Genomic DNA, 19,851 nt, shown 5'->3' with positions numbered 1-19,851 from the left:
ATGGCTAACATAAAGCTATCGTGACAGGATATAACAGAAAACAAATGCTGACAGATCTTTCTCAACTAAAGTGCTAAGTATACAGTGCTAAGTATCCAAATTTGTATGTGGGTTTTGTAATTCAAGTGATGGGCAGAAACAAAATTGAGCAATCAATATACTTATAAGTTTGGCTGCCACCTCATACATTAGGACAAACAAAGTTTGACCACCTCAAGTGTTTGCTACTTTTACATGCACATCAAATTCCATTTAAGGGCTATATTTTGGTTGCAGCCATATTCTGAATATGGTGTTTATATATGTACAGGCATCGGGATATTCCTGTATACATGCTTGTTGTAAGTATGCCTGAGCTGCCATTCCTAAATGCCTAGCCTACAGCTAAGCATCTGTTAGCACCTACAATTCCTTGTGGACTGAGCATATGTGTGTATCTCCTTTCAATGGATTTTCTGAATGTGTTTACAAGGTGTTTACAATTTTTTTTTTTTTTTATTAAAACAGCCATATTCCAGGGGTGGAAATCGGAATTTTGGGAATTAGAATATTGTCTTAATCTGAATCGTATTGTCAATCGTATTGTCAATCGTATTGTGGGATTTACGTGACTCAATACTAATTAGAATATTGCCAAATAGTGATTAACATTGGAATGTTGATGTGCATGTAAACACAGCATTATTCCGGTATTAATCAGAACTGAGCTGGACTAGAGTTGGGTGAATGCTGCATGTCTGTATACCTGACATGTGCTTAACTTTGACACTAGGTGGCATCATCATGTCTCTCTGATGAAAGCTTCCCATGACACAAAAGGTATGTTTTCATGTGTCGCTTCTGGAAGGAGATGGTGCTGTCTGCTGTGGTAGTGCCTCAGGCTCTAACTGCTTTTGGTGAAGAACAAGTTTTAAAGTTATTACGTCTCTTCATCTGACTGCAAATTGTGCACCTAAATACACAAATGCAGCCCCTCAACAAAACAATGCTGTGACTCGGAAGGACAAGTAGGAGTCATTGATTTCATGTCAGCATTTGTAGGTGTAATAATACATGACGTGGCAGTCAGACATTGCAAAAATTTTGTCGCTGATGATCTGTTTTGTTCTAATGAACAAGTGAATGAGTCACATTCTTTTACTCAGACCTCAGTTCCTGCTAAACACAGTCAATGTACCACATAGGCTATACACATGATTTGAATATACCCAATATTCTTAGCAAAATCAAGTTAAGTGCAAAATCAAGGGATTTATAGGTCTCTTTTTTTTCAAACTGAGAGTAGATTAGATTAGTAGAAGTAGTCTTCTTTCACTTGCCCCTTAGTACTCAAAACATACAGAACCTTCCCTTTAAGTATACTTTGTTTCCTAGAAATCAGATCAATCACTCACTTACTTTCAGTAACCACCTTATCCTCATCAGATTTACAGTGGATCCAGAGCATATCCTGGGAACACTGGGCATGAGGCAGGAATACACCCTGGATGGGTTGTCAGTTCATTGCAGGGTACCACACACACACACACACACACACACACACACACACACACACACACACACACATTCCCACACTCATTCACACCTATGGGCTAATCCATGTTTTTGTGCATGGTATGTTTTTGGGAGGTGGGAGGAAAATAGAGAACCCCAAGGAAAGCCACAAAGGGTGAACATGTGAAACTCCATACAGGCAGTAACCTGAGCTCAGAGTTAAAGCAGGGACCCCGGAGCTGTGAGAAGGCAATGCTACCTACTGCGCTACCATACCATTTATATGTTTATTAAATTCTGACTTTTTGTGGTTGATGAGCGACTTCATTTTAATAAACAAAACACTTCCTCTTAAACTCATGCTCTGCACCAAACATATGCATGATTTGAATGAAACCATTCTTCTTATCGCAAAGTCTTGCAGCAGGAAATTTGATAGGCTGTAATCAGAAAGGATCAGTTATTTTTCATTCAAAAGCAAACAAATATCACTATTTGGCCAAAAGTAAGTTGACACCTGACTCCACTATTACACCCCCATCCCCTCCTTTGCAGCTATAGCAGCCTCCTCTCATCTAGGAATGACATATATGTGAGCATTTGTGCCTATTCATTCAAAAGAACATTTGTGATATCGGGCACTGATGTTGGACTTGAAAGCCTGGCTTGTAACTGATGTTTCAGTGCAAGATGTTCAGTGGAGCTGAGGTCAGGGCTCTGTGCTGTTCCTCCACACAAAACTTGCCAAACTATGTCTTTATGGGCCTTGCTTAGAGCATGGGGGATTGTCATGCTGGAACAGAAAAGGTCCATCCACAAACTGTTGCCACAAAGTTGGAATCATAAAATTGTCTAAAATGTCTGTGCATGCTACAGCATTAACATTACGCTTAGCTGAAGCTAAGGGGTCTAGCCCAAAACCTAAAAAACAGCCCCAGACCATTATCCCTCCCCTACCAAATTTACTGTTGGCGCTATGTATTCCCGTAGGTAGTGTTCTCCTGGCATCCACCAAACCCAGATTTGTCCATCAGATTGCCTGATAGTGAACCATGATTAATCACTCTAGAGAACATGTTTCAAGTGCTCCAGAGTCCAGTGGCAGTGTGCTTTACACCACTCCAGGCCACACTTAGCATTGCCCATAACGATCTTAGGCTTGTGTGCAACTGCTCGGCCACGGAAACACATTTCCTGAAGCTCAATATACACAGTTCTTGTGCTGATGTTGCTTCCAGAGGCAGTTTGGAACTCTGTAGTGAGTGATGTAAGAGAAGAGAGGCGTTTTTATGTGCTACAGGCTTCTTCACTTGGCGACCCCATTCTGAGAGTATGCATGTTCATTGAGACAGGCTGATATAAAACTTCCTGACTCCCTACCAGCCATGCTGAGAAGACAGAGCTGCACTGGGTGTCAAAAATACAGCCAATTTTACTTTACAGGGTGTCCCAAAAGTCTGTAGGGGAGTATGTACACCAGCATCACGTCGGTTGTGCCTTCGTCAGTAGATGTTCGTCCACTTCTCAGTTGGTCCGGTCTTTTTGAATTTTTAATAAGTTTGGCAACAGTGTCGTGTGTTATGTGCTTGCCATGTTTCCTGTTAAAGTCCATCACTGAATTCTATGTTCATCCTGAATTCTGCACTTACACTGGCAAACAAGTGATAAATGAGTGTGACTGACACACACACACACACACACACACACACACAGAGAGAACCTTGTTTGACATTGCATTGTCATTATTTGTTATGTGCATTTGTTTTTACTCTGTTTAAGGCTGTTTGTATAAATAATTATGTCACTTTATTGGTTTGGCAATACTGTAACTGTTGTCAGGGGAATGCCAATAAAACTAATTGAATTTAATTGAACTGAGTGTGGTTAGCACGTACGCCTCACACCTCCAGGGTCGGGGGTTCGAGTCCCGCCGGGGCCATGTGTGTGCGGAGTTTGCCTGTTCTTCCTGTGCTGCGGGGGTTTCCTCTGGGTATTCCGGTTTTCTCCCCCAGTCCAAAGACATGCATGGTAGGCTGATTGGCGTGTCAAAAGTGTCCGTAGTGTATGAATGGGTGTGTGAGTGTGTATGTGAGTGTGCCCTGCGATGGACTGGCACCCTGTCCAGGGTGTACCCCGCCTTGTGCCCGATGCTCCCTGAGATAGGCTCCAGGTTTCCCCATGACCCTGAAAAGGAGTAAGCGATAGAAGATGGATTGATGGATGGATGAAACGAGTGTGTGTGTGTGTGTGTGTGTGAGAGAGAGAGAGAGAGAGAGAGAGTGACTGAGTGTCTGCGTGAGAAAGCGCGCGTGCGCGCGGGTGTCTGTGCACACCTGTGAGAGGAACTGCGCGAGGTTGTGTGAGTGCGCGCGCACAGGAGAGGCGAGTCGTGATAACAGGTGTCTGTGCGAAACAAACTTAAAGTCGGACGCTTTAAAGGGAATCCGAATGAAAGTCTACAGAATGGATTGAATTGTTTTACTCGACATTATTTCCCAGGACGCAGCTTTCCTGAGACGCAGAGGACTGAACACACTTGAGCGTTTCTGATGAGTTTATGTTGCAGCGGTCTGACTGGAAACTGGCGACTTTATTTTGGTCTCCACTACTGCAGACTCTTCGAAACCTGCGGGGAATATAGAACTGATAAAACATTCATTTAAAAATCTGGATTATCAAGTTTCAGTACCACGTAGTTTTCTTTTTCCCCCAATGGCGTATGTGTTTGTGTGAAATACTCCTTGACACCTGAGATTTCGTGTTAGGAGGAAAATCCAAGTGGACTATGGCAGTGTTGAGTTGTTTGAGGATTTTACTTATCTGGAATTTGTGTAAGTATTTAATTGTGTTGTTTTTCCTTTCTTAAGGCTTTTTTTCCTCCCAAACGTGTTGGTTAAGCGTTGGGCACCCAACAACACGTCCACAGTCGTCTAATCTTTCAGGAAGAACTGGTTCTGATGATCAGCTCCTACACAAGTCTGTCAGAAATGATTGTGACAGAATGGATACACATATCTCTCTCTCTCTCTCTCTCTCTCTCTCTCTCCCCCTCCCTGTCTCACTCTCTCTCTCACACACACACACAATCACAATATTACTTTGTTGGATATTCTGATTTATGTATAACTCTAGCTAAATAAGTACACATCTAAATCTAAACCTATTGTTCATGCTCAGAATTGTCATATATATTCTCATCATAAAGATTCCAGCCTCCATCCTGTGTGCACGGAGCTTGCATGTTCTCCCAGTGTTTCGGGGATTCTCTACGGGTACTCTGGTTTCCTCCCCAAGTCCAAAGACATGCACTGTAGACTGATTGGCATTTACAAATTGTCTGTAGTGTGTGAATGTGTGATTGTGCCCTTCGATGGGCTGGTACCCCATCCAGGGTCTCCCCCATCTTGTGGCTCTAAAAAAAAAAAAAAAGTTAAAATTAGTTCAAGTAAAAAAAAGAACAAACAATTAGCATGGGAGGTATCTTTTTTTATTATTACTATTAATAATTGTTTTATTTTTTTTGTTTTATTTTTTACAAAGGGCTGACATATCTACTAGAAAGGAATTACAGTTGTAAAAACGATGTGGATGGCTTTACTCACTCAAATTAGATGCAAATGTTTTGGGTGAAGTATTTTTTTTTTTTTTTTTTTTTTAATTCTCTCGAAACATAAAATTTAGAACATAAAATGCAAAATTGCAAGATTTCATAAGTTTGCAAAATGTCTGAAAATACGAGTGTTTTTCTTAGTCTTTTTTTGGTTGTTAATATACTATTAGAGAAGCCTATTGTCTTTTTTGCTATGTAGGCCTGTTTCAATTCATGAATGCACATACCACAGTTCCATTAACACATGCTGTTGCCATATGGCAACAATCCCATTTTACCATTTAAGAAAATACTCAAAATATATAAACTTGTTGAATGCAAAAATGTTCATTCATTTCAGATAGTGTTTCAGATTTTTCCTTTAAGTAGGTTTGCCTATTGGATAAATTTTATCAAAGATCGAGAACCCTCCAAACAACACTTTCTGTTCATCTGACATGGCATTTTTTATGTCAAAGTTAAATCCCCCATTTTCCAGTTACATAGGAAAATGGTAGTTTTGTATTATTGCCTATCAAAAATTTGGAGATAAAATAATTGTTGCCATATGGCAACACCATGCAGTAAAGGGTTAAAATGACAGTTTACAATTTTGCAACTGTTTTTAATGTCCTCTTAAGCAAGGAGTATCAAAGCCAGGTCTCGGAGAGACAGATCACTACAGGTCTTTGTATTTTCCCTCATTTCCTACCAGAATCAGTTGAATTGAATCAGGTAGGACTCTACAGTGCTGTGGCCTTATTTCTCCAGCTGAACAGAGCAGTTGGTATTTCTTGAGCAAATTCAGAAGTACACTTAATACTTTCATTTATGTATTTATTTGTATTAAGTAGCTTATATTGAGGGCTTAGAACCAGAGTGTGAGACAATTTAGGCAAAACAGTTCTACATATTAAACAAAAGGTCTTAATGAGATCTGACATCAAAATGAGCTTTAGTACTAAAACAAATATGACTGTCCAGGCAGTTTTAAATCAATTAGCAAAAATAATTAATTTTCCTAGGCAAACCTTTGTTAATTTCTTTTTGTAAAGTTGGTCAAATGTTAAAACAGAAGGAGGAATTCTACTGGGCATTGCCTATTATACAGATGTATGTTTTAAAAGCAGGTGTTGTATCTCATACCTCAGTGTGTAACTGAGAAGTAATCTACCATTCACACCAATAGACACTGATTTGTATGTATTACAGAGTTTTCTTTAGTAAACAGGCTATGTAACCCGAGACATGATGTATGTAATCCTTTTTGCACCGCATTTCTTGAAAAGTCTCAGGTTACTTTCTGTGTCTAATCTGTTGGTCAGCGTGAAAAGCATGTACTTCAGTTTTCTAGTTCTAGTTGGTGGTAGTGATGCACTGAAACAGAACATTTCGGCCAAAACCAAAATATAAAATCGACGAAAATTCGCTCACATTGCTTTGGTTTGTTTCAATTCCTATAATTTTTCAGATCAGGTGCATGCTTTTATGCTGAACACCCCCAAGGAGGTGATTTATTTAAAGTGAAATAAATTCACAAATCAAATTTATGTTTTGAAACTACATGTTACACAAATCTGCAACTACACTATCATAGGATTTTAATCCACACAATATACTGACCTCTGCGTGTGTGTACATGGCCAGCCTGAGATAATTAATGATGAGGACATGAAGACAAGTTGAGCAGCATATCTATCTTTCATCCATTCAGTTTCATTAAACACCCATGTTTTTAGCTCCACCCTTCCTCGAACACGCTCACTCCCTTTTGTATTGTTCCATATTATTTTTTGTTTTTATTTTTCACCAGCATCCACTCCGCCCTCTTGCTTAGTCTTCTCAGTCCAACGGCATGAAATATTTTGTTTAAGTGGTGATTCATTTATTAGTATTCATGAGCAATTGCCCAGTAAATAATGTGCAAAAAGTATGCTGGTTCATATTTGTTTACAATAGTACTTCTAATTGATCAGTTTTTGCTTTAAACTAGGGAAACGTTTTTGATATCATTTGTACAAATTGTTTTAACATTCTAAAAGTTGAGTATGTATTAGAATACATTTCAAATGTCTTTCCTTTTTCTTCCTCTGTCCATCTTGCAGTGGTCTGTGTAAATGGAGGAGAGTTTGTGAAACCCCCAAGCTCAACTGTGTATACGTTAGCAGAAGAAGATGTGGTTCTGCCTTGCAAGTTCCAGCCATCAGTAGCAGAGGTGATCGTTCAGGTTATCTGGATACACGTTAAGTCAGATGGGACCGAAGAGCAGATCATAACTGCTCATCATCAGGATGGACAGCTAGGTACAAAGCATTTGTTGCATCCATTTGTTGGCTTTAATTGTTCATGCTTAGAAAAAAAAAGTACTAAACTGTACATTTCCTTGTTGCTGGGGTGGTATCCTCAAGGGTGCACCTTTTGAGCTTTAGTATGCATCTTTAAACTGTAGAAAGGTCCATCCAATGCACCTTTATAACTTTACTCTAAAAAGTAATTACGGTCAATATGTTAAATCATTTTTAAATTTAAACTGTGTCCACAGAGAGAGCGTTGAACTTGCTTTGCCACATGTTGTTCATTGTAGACTGTAGATGACCAATACAATTAAAAATATCTGATTGAAGAACTGTATGTTATTGCAAAATACAGTAACTTTATGTTGTGGTTTTTTATCACTAGATATTAAATCAGGAAGTTCTGATTTTTAAAATTGTATTTCCATACTAAAGTGTTCATTCAGCCAGGAGTCTTTCTGTTAACATCCTGTTCAGGAACTATTGTTAGTCTTACTTTCCTTTTCTGTTTCTCTTTTAGAATCTCCTGCTTATGTAGGCCGCGTGCGCTTTGAAGACAGCAACCCCATGATAAACTCCGCTCTGATTATCCTGAACACAGGGCTTTCAGATGAGGGACGCTATACCTGTACCATTGCTACATACCCTAGTGGAAACGTAAAGACTCAAGTGTCTCTTACTGTGTGGAGTAAGTGTTTACAAATATTTCAGTAAACCTTCCTTCTTACTCCACCCCATGTAGAAGACCGAAGTACAGCCTACAGTGCTAAAGGACATCTGATCTGGAATAGAAGTCTTGTGTGTGCTTGTCAGGAGATTGCATATTTTAAGTCCTGACAATGCCGCAGCCATATATGGCCAGGTACAAAGAGAGAGAAAAATTAGCTGTGCTTTGTGGGTGGGAGAAATGCATTATTCTCCTATATTAGTACAATATTAGCCGATTGTGGTTGTCTTTGAGCTTCTGTATGAGGAAGAGGGCAGATGGTGTTTTATTCCAAGTGTGTTACACTGCCCTGTGATGCAGCATGAGCAGCAGTTTGAAAAGATGCGGTAACTGGTGCCACAGGATTTGGAGGGAACATGTGTTTGCCCTTATCTTCCCCAGAGGGACAGCTGGCTAGTGGATGGGACTTGGCAGATGACCAAATTGGGGAGAAAATCGGGGGAAATGCTTGCGAGGTGAATTGCAATTGCAATGAAAAATGAAAATAAGCCTTCACTTCCCCTAAACTGATCACATACTCTGAAGTTCTCTGGGTGCCTTATGAGATGCATGTTAAAGAATAGGGTGTAGCTGGGCATCTCTGTTCTGGTTGCGGCGGAGTAAATATCCAGGTCAATTAAATGTAAGCAGGCAGAAACTAGACAAATCCGTTGCATGGCAATATTGTACATTTAAGATATTTTTGGCAGGTAGCTGTCTCACATCTCTAGGTTTCCAAGATCGACCCTGAGCTCAGGTTTCATGGAGATTTGCACGTTCTCCCCATGTTAGTGTGGTTTTCCTCCGACCCTGTGCTGGACTGGCAGTCCATCCAGAGTGTATTCCCACTTCAGGCCCAGTGTTGACACTGTAAAGCATTTACTGAATATGCATGATCTATTATAGTCTAAAAAGATCTGAAACGTCACAAATTGCACTCTTAAGGAAAACATGCAGAAATTGGAGGATTGTCATTGTCACAAACATAAATTAATGTATTGTTTTATATCTTTCTGGTACTTTGCGGTGAATCATAACATGCGTGCCAGTCAAGGCATAGTAAGTGAATACATTTCGGACTTATCTCTATAACAGTACACAAATTCCAGGGCAAGGCAATAGCAGATTCTATCACTGATTGATAAGTAACCAACATCGCAGGCACAAGAGTGTAAGAGCATGGCTGTAATATGCTGATATTCAGTACATTAGCATGACTGCGAGTGTAACATTGCATTTATACAACAGTTCTATCAAGTAGCTGATACACTCCCCTCCGAAACTATTGTAACGGCAAGACCAATTCATCTGTTTTTGCTGTACACTGAAGACATTGTGGTTTGAGATCAAAAGATGAATGTGAGACGAGAATTTACCCCACGAAACAAACAACAACTGAAAAAGGCGGAAGTAAAAGCCTAGAAAAGCATCACATAAGAAGAAACCAACACTTTGATGAGGTCACTGAGTGGCAGGCTTGATGCAGTTATAGCAAGCAAGGGATATACAACCAAATACTAAGTGTTATTTACTTTCATTTACTTCAAGATTTATCTGTTTGTTTTGTGCACCTAAAAATCAGGCGGTCTAACATAAAATGTTCTGTGTTTTTAGAATCTAGATGTAAATACCAGGAAGTAAAAGCTGAAATCCTAAACTCTCATCTCATGTCCATCTTTTGATCTCAAACTCAAATGGTGTATAGCACAAACAAATGAATTGGCCTTGGTGTTCCAATACTTTTGGAGGGTACTGTATTTCAGACAAATATTTTGTTTTTTTCTCTGTCCAAAAAAAAGTCCCAGCTGTCAGAATGACTGGAACCTGCAGTAAGTGTGTAATGGTAAGTAATGGTTTCTATGTAAAAAAACAACAAAACAAAACCCTGTTACCAGTGAACACAGACAAGCACAGCACACTTGGAATGCTGCTTGGTCAATCAAATTTGTGTATAATGTCACTCCAATTAAGCAACAGTAGAGGCTGCTCGTTAGTCCTCCAAGTAAATAACAGTTCAAAAAGGACAACCAATGAGCTACAAGAGGTCAGTATTGCTTACAATGATTGTTCTTAGGGTTCATGAGAGGTGGAACAGGAAAACATTCACCATATCATCAGAGATTGTGTGGTTGAATCCTGAGCATGGTAGATATGCCCATGGTATCTATGGGTAGGAAGGATGGCATACTCGCTCTCTCTTGTCTGTCAGTGCAACACTAATCAACTGTAAACATCTTCGAACTCATGTATGTGGAAGAGGGCAGCAGTTTGAAAAGATGTGGTCATGTGCTCGGGGAGAGCTGGCTAGTGGGTAGGAATTGGAAGATAATGTATTGAAAATGATTAATGTCCTTGTAATGATCTACAATATATTGTCCTCTTAGACTAACCTGAAATTCTTATTGACTTATAGATCATGAGGCCTTCAGTCAAGTCAGTCAAGGTTAAAAAGGACAACCAGTGAGCTATCGGAAGAATTTCACTTTGGCCTAAAATGATAGTCCTTGTAATTATCTGTAATACATCACCTACACAGAGGTCGAATTTGGAAGATAATAGTTAAGTGCCTTAGCAGTGTCAGGGGGTGTATTTTGGAATCTGTAACTTGTGCTAAACAGCTCTTTTCACTAACATGACCTTACATGAAGGGTATATCCTTTGCAGAATAACAGGTCATTATTTTGTCTGTTTGTTTTTGGAGCGTTTAAAAATGACAGTATGCATGTCAGTAGAGTGTAAACTAGTGATGGGAAGATCAGATAATTTTACTGACTTGGAACTTTGAATCTCTCGGTCACATTCCAGGTAAGGAAAAAATGGTAATGCAGCCAAGGACAAATTATGAGACACAGAAATGATTAATTCATCAGTGAACTAGGTCTTCTAAGTTGTCTTCTAACGAACTAAGTTGTTCGTTCTTTTGCCACATGACAGCCACATAGGAAAAAGAGACTTGGGAGATAAACTAATCTTTTCTGTCTCCTGTACAGAGCCTATGTGACTGTCATGTGACAAAAGAACGTACAAATCAGACCAGAAGACTTGGGGGTTGAGCTTCCTGTACAGAGCCTGTGAGATGTGAGGGGTCTACGTTACAATTGAACAAGGATGTCTAACAAAGAACGTTGCACATGCGCGGCTAACACAAATTAATGAATCACTCTCCGAGACAACTCATTATTCTCAAGTCATATAAAGATTCGTTCAAAATGAATGAGTCGTTCACGAACGACCCATCACTACATGTACAGGAGTTTGGCCTAAATTGCACGTTTTGTTGATATATCCATTGTGCAGCTAGGTCTATATAAAAATGACAGACTTTATTTTAGTACTAATTCTTAAACATTCTGCATCTTATTTTCTTTTTCCTCAGCTAAACCCATCTCCACATTGGACCCTTTTATTCTAGTGGAGGGACAGTCGTTTCGAATGGCTGCCACGTGCCGTGCAATGGCCAAGCCTCAGCCGGGTCTCTCGTGGGATACAGATCTGCCAGGCCAGAGCCAGAACCGTAGTCTGGACAATGGTGTCAGCTCCATCCAGTACTCCCTTCACCCTCTGAGGAGTATGAATGGACGCAAGCTGGACTGTCTGGTCTGGCACCCGTCTCTAAAAAGTCCACGGAGACTCCCCAATCACCTTGTAGTGCACTGTGAGTTTTATTAAAATGTTGTCTAGTGTTTGTCTAGTGTAGTTTCTAATGACATAATTTTTTTTTTTTTTTTTTTTTTTTTTTAAACATAACGACATGTCAATGAATTGTTCATACGTCAGTTAAGCTTCACATTTCAGACAGTACCTACTGTATATATTGTACATGTAACTCTAAATTAGAAAATCAATTACCTCATTTAAGCGATTTAGGTTTCTACCATCCTTACACTCAATTAGTTATTTTGCACTTAAATTACCAAATAGAAAATACTAGGTCCATTTAGATCTGAACCTGTGTTTTAACATGTACAGGCTGGCTCATCGCACTTGTTTTGTGGCTGTCTCAGAACTGTGACTACCCAGTTTCTGTCTGATTCATTGTCTTAACATCTTAAGTTACGAGAAATAATTTAAACACTGTTTGGGTGTGACTGCCTGAACAGAATGTTTTGCATTAGTTTTAAACAGTGGCAGGATTAATATTATGAAATTATTTTTGCTTTTAATTATTATTAGTACTAACACTATTTGCTGTAACGTGTCAGTAAATTTTATGTTGCAAAGGCAACAAATTCAAATAAGGATACTGCATGCATCATAATGTCAGTATTTTTTTGTGTGTGTGTGTGTCTTAGATCCTCCAGATGCAACAATCTCAGGTTATGATGAGAATTGGTATATGGGTCTGGAGGGTGCTCAACTACAGTGTGACGGTGGAGGAAACCCCAAACCACAAAACTTCACCTGGACCAGGTACATTACCACATTACCTGCCTCTATCTGTATTTTTCTGTGTCATTTTTTCCCCCTAAACGTTGCCCTGAAAAGCAAATAAAGTAAACTGGCATGCGCAGCTCAATAAGACAAAATCTTCAGACAATCACTCTAAGTAACTGAACTCAAATTAAAACAAGCTTTAATGCATTATTGATAGTTTATGATGGCAGGAGGAATGCCTTGCTTGAAAAGGCTTATTTTTAGAGGCAGTTGTTCTAATATAAATTCTAACCAGTGCAATCACATTAGCGTTAGATTCATGAAATTAAACATCTCTACTGTAATTTATTTGTAGTTGTACGCTTGTTTTCCACTCATTCTTGGATAAGCAATTAGTTAATGTAAGAGAATTAATACGTGTTTTTCGCTAGCTCTGTTAAATGAAGGCTGTGTTTTGTGTTTGGGTTCTCCCTGCCTACATGCCACAGTAATCCTGACTCAAGGTGTGGTATATCAGTGATTCAATCTTAATTCATTAACACACCCTGATTGATTCACTTTTGAGCCAGATTGAACTCTCCTGTATGCAGTTGATTGACCTTTATGACCTCACTGGTGTGAATTTTCATTGATACGAATTTTTTTTTTCATTAATAAAACATTTGTTTTGTAATTATGTCATAAAAAACATCCCTAATGTTGCAATTGTCCGTAAGAGCCTTCAAGCTCATTCAGTCAGTTAGACACTCAGTTACTGAACTTTGTCTTACGACACACAACACACTCGCACACGCTTGTTAAAAATTTTGGCAGGCACTCTAAGTGGGAGAACCTGTTCCGTGTCTGCTTGGTTCAAATGCAAAGCAAGTAAAGTAAGTGTGTCGTCGTATCGTGTTCCAGCTTGTGCAAAACGGTCAGGAAAACAAACAGATGCACACATTTTCACACGAAGGAGGGAGAGGTGGATGAGAAAGTTGGAAAAACAGTAGATGACTAGTGAATGACTGGATATGGGTTTGGAAAGGATGGAAGTGTAAGAAGGTGCAGCTGTTAGGCACACCACTGCGTTTAAGCTATTTGTTTCATGAGTTCTGTTTAAAGTGTTCAGTCAACAGCAAGTCATAGAGCAATATGTCTGTGGGAGGAATAGGTAAACATGATGACATACAACAGTTCTCTTGGCGTCTTTATGCAAACTTGTCTGTGCATCCTGTAAAAGATCATGTAAAGCATTTCCCACACATTTCCTTGAATTGTCAGAGGTTGTAGAAACGAAGCATAGTTCATGATTGGTGTGAATCGAAAGTAATGAATGGAAATCGGATTGCTGTTGAATCTTGAATGGTGTGTACTACCTATCCCCATGTCCTGGTTAAGAAGAAATATGCATATAACAATGTTTGTCCACTACACAGGAAAGATGGCGGCTTACCAGATGGCGTGACCGTGGAGAAGGAAATATTGCGGTTTGACCGGCCTCTTAGATTAACAGACAAGGGAGTGTACGAATGTGTCGCCACCAATGTTGTGGGGTCTGGGAAAGTGGACATAGCAATAGAAGTAACAGGTATGTATCTCTTGGGCTGTGTGATATGGCGAAAATAAATCATATCACGATACTCAAGGACACTTATACGATAGACGATGCGTATCACAATATATAATTAAAGTAACAAACTGTCTGTGAAACTGTAGTTAAAATAAACCAAAAAAGTGAAACTGAGTTTGAAGATACTTTTCTTTAATGCCTACGAAGACAAAGAAGAGTAAAAAAAAAATGCATCAAATCAATTATATCTATTGAGTACCATTTAATTTGTAATTATTAAAAATGTTTTAAAAAAGCATCACACCAACCATATCTCAGAAAAGTGTATCACATCATTATCATTATATCAATTATATCACACAGCCCTTTGTATCTGTTTTAAAAATGCTGTTTATCCTATAGTTTTGTTTATTATACATGCAATAATACCAGAATATATATTACCTTATTAAAAACATATTAATATGTCATGATAGATAAATGAAAAGGGTAACCACTGGAGGGAGCGAGCGAGCGAGCGAGGGTCACAACTATGGATTGGTCTGTGTATTTCGGTTGTTAATACGATGCACATTAACCAAAAGACTACTGTTTACATCATTAGCTTTTCATTTAGCTATAGTGAAGTATTATGTTTTTAATAAGTGACACTATATATTTTGGTATTATTGCATTTATCCTAACATTTCAGTTTCTTCATTTCCTGTTCTCTGATTTTGGTTCTACATTTTTTATGTGCTTACCATTACTGACCCCTAGTGCTTGTACAACCACATGCACAGCATATTATATTTTGACTAGACATTTAGAAGGTTCGGTGAGTTGAAGGGGGTGTATACACTAACGGGTGTATGTTGGTTGTGTCTGTGTATGTCTCGGGGTGTCCACGTATACAACAGAGGAACCAAAAAATCCGACATCATTCGACAGCCTCCTGCTGATCATCATTGGAGGAGTTGCAGGGGCGCTGGTGCTTATTCTAGTGATTGTAGTAATAACAGTAAACCGATATCACAAACGAAAAAACAGACAACTGGTTATGGAGCTGGATGTGAAAAAGTAAGAAGAAACATTTTTTTGGTCATTTATTTACAGTTTTATTACACTGTGTGACTAGTCAGTATAAACACATCATTTTCAGTATAAACACATCATTTAATCCATATTCCAATTTCTTTCATTCATTATAGATCATTCAAGGCATCAACCAATATTAAAAAATCTCACTTTCTTTCTCTCTGTCTCTCTCTCTCAGGGAAGAAATTAGCACTCTTTCCAGACAGGCCTCGATCAGAAGAGTTGTATCAACCAGCATAGATACTAAATACCAGGTATGAGCTTCCACACCCACTATAACAACCCTGCAACAATGGAGCATCATGCATTAATCAGTCGCATATTACATTTCTTGATATTTCCCTCTACCTATCCCTCTCTTTTCTTATCAGATGGAAGAGAACATACCATTACGAGTTGAAGGAACATTACGGCATAGTCTCACTTCATTGGTGGGTTTTTTGCTTTCTTCTGTCTTGTGAGATTAAATGTCATGCTTTGTTTTAATTTCCATGTGAACTCTTTTAATACAGTTTCAGCTGAAATTGAGTTTGGTTGTCTTTTTCTGTATTGCACAAACACCACAAATATCAACGGGAAAAACAGGACCATGCCCGCTCTCGAGACAGTCATTCTACTTTAGGAGGATTAGACTCTCTGGGTCGACCTGCCATTTATAACACATCCAGACGTGGCAGGGAACGAACGATGGACCGAGAGAAAGATGGAGAGATGGTTCCTAGTGGACTGAAAATGCAGCCTTACACCAGGAACAGCGATGCATTGCTGCTGCATCCAGTACGTACACTTTTATGCTGTTCATCCTCATGTGTGTATTTCAAGTATGTTCAGATGCATTTATGAGTGAGGTACGATGCAATCCAGGCATGTTGCTATCCAGTTGATAAATTTTACTCTAAACATGTTAATTATAGCAGATAAAGGTTCAGGATTGGTCAAGTGCCCAAAAGTGGCTCTCTGGCAGTTCATGGATTTGAACTGACTATACCTGCTTGTCTTGTCAGGAAAAATCCACACTGAACCACTTGCATGTTCATTTTTATAATGAACATGTGATCTTCAGTGGCATAATGAAATTAAGTTTACTTTTTTTAGTTTCCTTTGCCTAACAGTTTTCTACATTACCCACAATGCCATTCAACTACCTGCTGATAGTTGTGCCTTTGGTAATAAGCCCTTGCTTCATCTCTACCTACAGATGCAGCAGTGCTTTCTTCCTTTAGTCTGTGCTTTTAGCTCTCACCTACTCTGCTAAAAAAACAAAGGGTTTCAAAGTTTAAACTTTCATGCTAACACCATTGTATTTGTCATCATGTAGATCATTAACTAGCTGAGCTGGGTCTCCGAGTATAACTCTCTGTAACTGTCTCGGATACCTGCATTGTATTTTTGTGTTTCTAGTTAAACCTTTTTCGTCGCCACTATTACTGTGTTGGATTTCTCAATAATATGGCACTGAACTCCAGGATTTCGCAATTTTGCGATCACAGAAATTAATGGAAAATCAAGCAAACTCTGCAATATTCGGAGAACGTTGAATTTTCCGCAGGTTTGGCCCAAGACACAACATGTGACGTCATCATAACGCACACTTGCAGCAAAATCAAGCATTTTTGGCTGCAACAATCACAAAAAACTCTGCAAAATCCTATATGGACTGATTGAACGTCACAGGGAAAATGATGATTTGAGAAAAGAAGCTTGTGCTCGATCTTTTTAGGAGCTATAACTGCGAAATCTGAATGTTATCAGACATGTGTGAGATCACTGAAAATTTCTAACCACCACTGTAACTGCGCTAGCAACATCTCCTTATGACATCAGTGCAGTACGCAACTGCGAACTCACATGAAAATGAAAATCACTGACCAACAACACCGACCAACAAACTCGCACCAGAATCACTAAGCACAAGTTTAATGTTTCAGAGTGGAGGATTCCTTTAATGATGTCTTGATTTCTAATGTATAGTACTTTATGCATTGCAGTACAGTACAGTGTAGTAAAATATACTACAATATGCCATTATTTCTCCCATTATATCTCACGTCAACAAATAGCAGTAGTACAACAGAAAAACACACCCTATTGTTGTGAGCTTGTGAGTTGGAATCCTGACAGTGTGTCTGCCATCCTTGGCTGGGAGCCAAGAGAGCAATTTTGGCCATGCTGTCTGTGTGCGAAAGATGATATACTCTCTTTCTCTCTCATGTCAATCACAGCGACACAAGCTAATTGTGAGCTCATGTATGTGAAAGAGGGAAGGTAGAACATTCTTCCGAGTGTGTTACACTGCCCTGTGATACACTATGAGCAGCAGTTTGAAAAGATGCAGTTGGCTGGCTTGACATCATGGAAGCCCCCTGGTAGCTGTCGTAGGATAGTGGAGAGCTGGCTGGTGGGTGGGAATTGACAGGTGAACAAATTGTTAGAAAATGGGGGAATTTTTTTTTTTTTTAAGTAACCCATTTTTACTATATTTGTCTTTTTTTCTTGTTTGTCCATTTTTAGGACGGTCACTTCCATCCTCCTCTACAGCCTTCCACTTTTCCGATGGAGCACACTGCTGAAATTATCAGGTCTCGGAACGGTAGCGCCATTCTACCAGCAGATGGCAGACCGCAATCAGGAGGAGGCAGCATAACTGGCAGCAGAGCAGGCAGCAAAGGGCATCATTCACCCTTGAATTCAACCTACCCAGTACTTACAGATGACGAAGACCTGAGGCCAGTTGATGAAGGGTCAGAGTTTTCCAGGGGCCAAATAGAACCTGATGGTATGGATAACGGAGGAAGCGAGACTGCAAGCTCGCAAATATCCGAGGCGATGTCGAATCACTTCGAGCATACTAACGGTACTCTATGGCCTAAGTCGAAACCCAACAACATAATACTAGCACCAGAGACCACTCGATTTAACTCTGTCCACTCAAACATGATTCATCACCCACCTCAGATAGTGTAGCTCTCAGACTTCAGCACTGGGCACCATCTATGAGCCACGACAGAGTGGCTGGCATTGATACGTTTTGGATTCTGGGAGACCTTGGAGAGATACTGAGATTGAAGCTTTGGCAAGTGAAATCTCTCACCTGAATGTTTCAGATCAAAACTAGGTGACATACTCTAGTGTACTACTTCTACAAACGGTCATTGCAATGTTAGCAATTCATGCTGGCAATTTATAATCTGTAAAAAAAAAAAATCTATTTTTATATGGCATGTACTTTGAGTGGTATTAAGTGTGGGACTGACTTTCTCTGACTGCATGTATCAAATGCACACACGCTTTTGGTGTGGATGAGTATTATAATGCAACATTTTCAATGAGCGAGACAGAAAAGCTGTGACTGTGAAATAATGCCGTGACCGAGAGAATGAACTGTGTCCTCCTGTTCTTCTTGCCATGCAGTTGTAACCGTGTTTGCAGCACCAGCCTGGAGGATTAAACCTCTGTTTACCTGGGAACTTTTCTTTCTAACACTGCTGACTTACAATGGCATGACCTGTGAGCTATGTCTTCTTATTACTGTATATAAAAGTCTCAGTATATGCTGACATGAAGTATTATTAACTGTATTTGTAAATGCTTCGTGCGAATGGCTTTTCTAGTTCATCATTGTACTGGATTAAGCTATGGGCATCACTTTTGTTTATGGTTTAGGCCTTAAAGGTGTGCTTTGAGCAAAAATATTACAACATGTAAAGTAGTGGTTCTCAAACTGGGAGCCATCAGATAGAGCCATGGGGGCCACATAGCAATTATTTTTTTTCGATTCATTTTACTTGTATTTAAGTTGGGATTGTCAACCTGTGGACTATGATCTTCATAAAAATTTGAAATATTAATAAATTAAATCACTGATACAGAGCACATTAAACTGAAGCATCACCAAACAGAGACATCTGTTGATATACTAGTGTACAGTACAGTACCACATGTTGATAAAACCTAAGACTATTTAAAATTGATAAATTTGTAGATAGAAGATGTAGTCTCTTAGCTGAGAAAGTTAATATAGAGTCTAGCATGGGGGCGGGACAAAATTGTGAAAATTTAATGACACTCGGGGGCCACAAAGGGATTCACCCTACACAAGGGGGGTCTTACACTGGAAAAGTTTGAGAACCACTGATGTAAAGGCTTAACCTCTTACACTCTAAGGAACCATGAACAGTTCCTCACTTCCACTCCTCACTCTTATAATGCAATATTAGCCTAATCATTATGCATGTAGTTGCTGGACGATATGCCATAGGGTTCAGGGATGTAAAGGATGGGAATGCTGAGGCCAATTACTTTAATAAATTATAAAGCTTTAAAAAAAAAAAAAAAAAAAAGTATTCAATGCATTATCCCTGTAAATGAGGACAAGCTTTACCTGCCGTTTACAAATGTGTATAATTTTTTTTAGTCTGTGTTGGATACAGTTTGTGAAAGTGTTATAACCTGTTGCTTGTACATATGTTATTTCTGTGCTGCTGCATAGTGCTTGCCATTTGGGAAATGGTGCTTGGTACAGTATATGTGCTTATAAATGTAAAATAATATGCAGTGTAATTTGATATGTGTCGTTATTTCCATAGGTTTGCAGTTTTGTTGATGGATCAAAGGTCCTCATTGATGATTTGTGCTTATTCCTGGACACAGTGGACAAATCAAAGGCTGCATTAGAAGAAAAAAATCATCATTCATTTGTTTTCAGTAACCACTTTATCCTGGTTGGGTGTCATGTGAGATTCGGAACCTATCACAAGAACACATGGTG

General features: G+C 39.2%; 1 protein-coding gene across 1 annotated transcript; it reads left to right on the top strand.

Annotated features, from left to right (window-relative positions):
* The first annotated feature begins 3,821 nt into the window (after nt 1-3,821).
* Nucleotides 3,822-19,648, top strand: nectin4a (nectin cell adhesion molecule 4a). The gene is made up of 11 exons (XM_017472035.3): nt 3,822-4,325; nt 7,189-7,386; nt 7,898-8,065; nt 11,460-11,738; nt 12,376-12,493; nt 13,873-14,024; nt 14,906-15,065; nt 15,262-15,337; nt 15,455-15,514; nt 15,669-15,860; nt 17,595-19,648. Exons 1-11 carry the CDS (start codon nt 4,280-4,282, stop codon nt 18,045-18,047), a joined length of 1,902 nt encoding a protein of 633 aa, XP_017327524.1. The 5' UTR covers nt 3,822-4,279; the 3' UTR covers nt 18,048-19,648.
* The last annotated feature ends 203 nt before the right edge of the window (nt 19,649-19,851 follow it).

This window comes from Ictalurus punctatus, chromosome 7 (genome assembly GCF_001660625.3).
Source record: "Ictalurus punctatus breed USDA103 chromosome 7, Coco_2.0, whole genome shotgun sequence".
Taxonomy (NCBI): Eukaryota; Metazoa; Chordata; class Actinopteri; order Siluriformes; family Ictaluridae; genus Ictalurus; species Ictalurus punctatus.
This window is presented reverse-complemented; position numbering and strand designations above follow the sequence as displayed.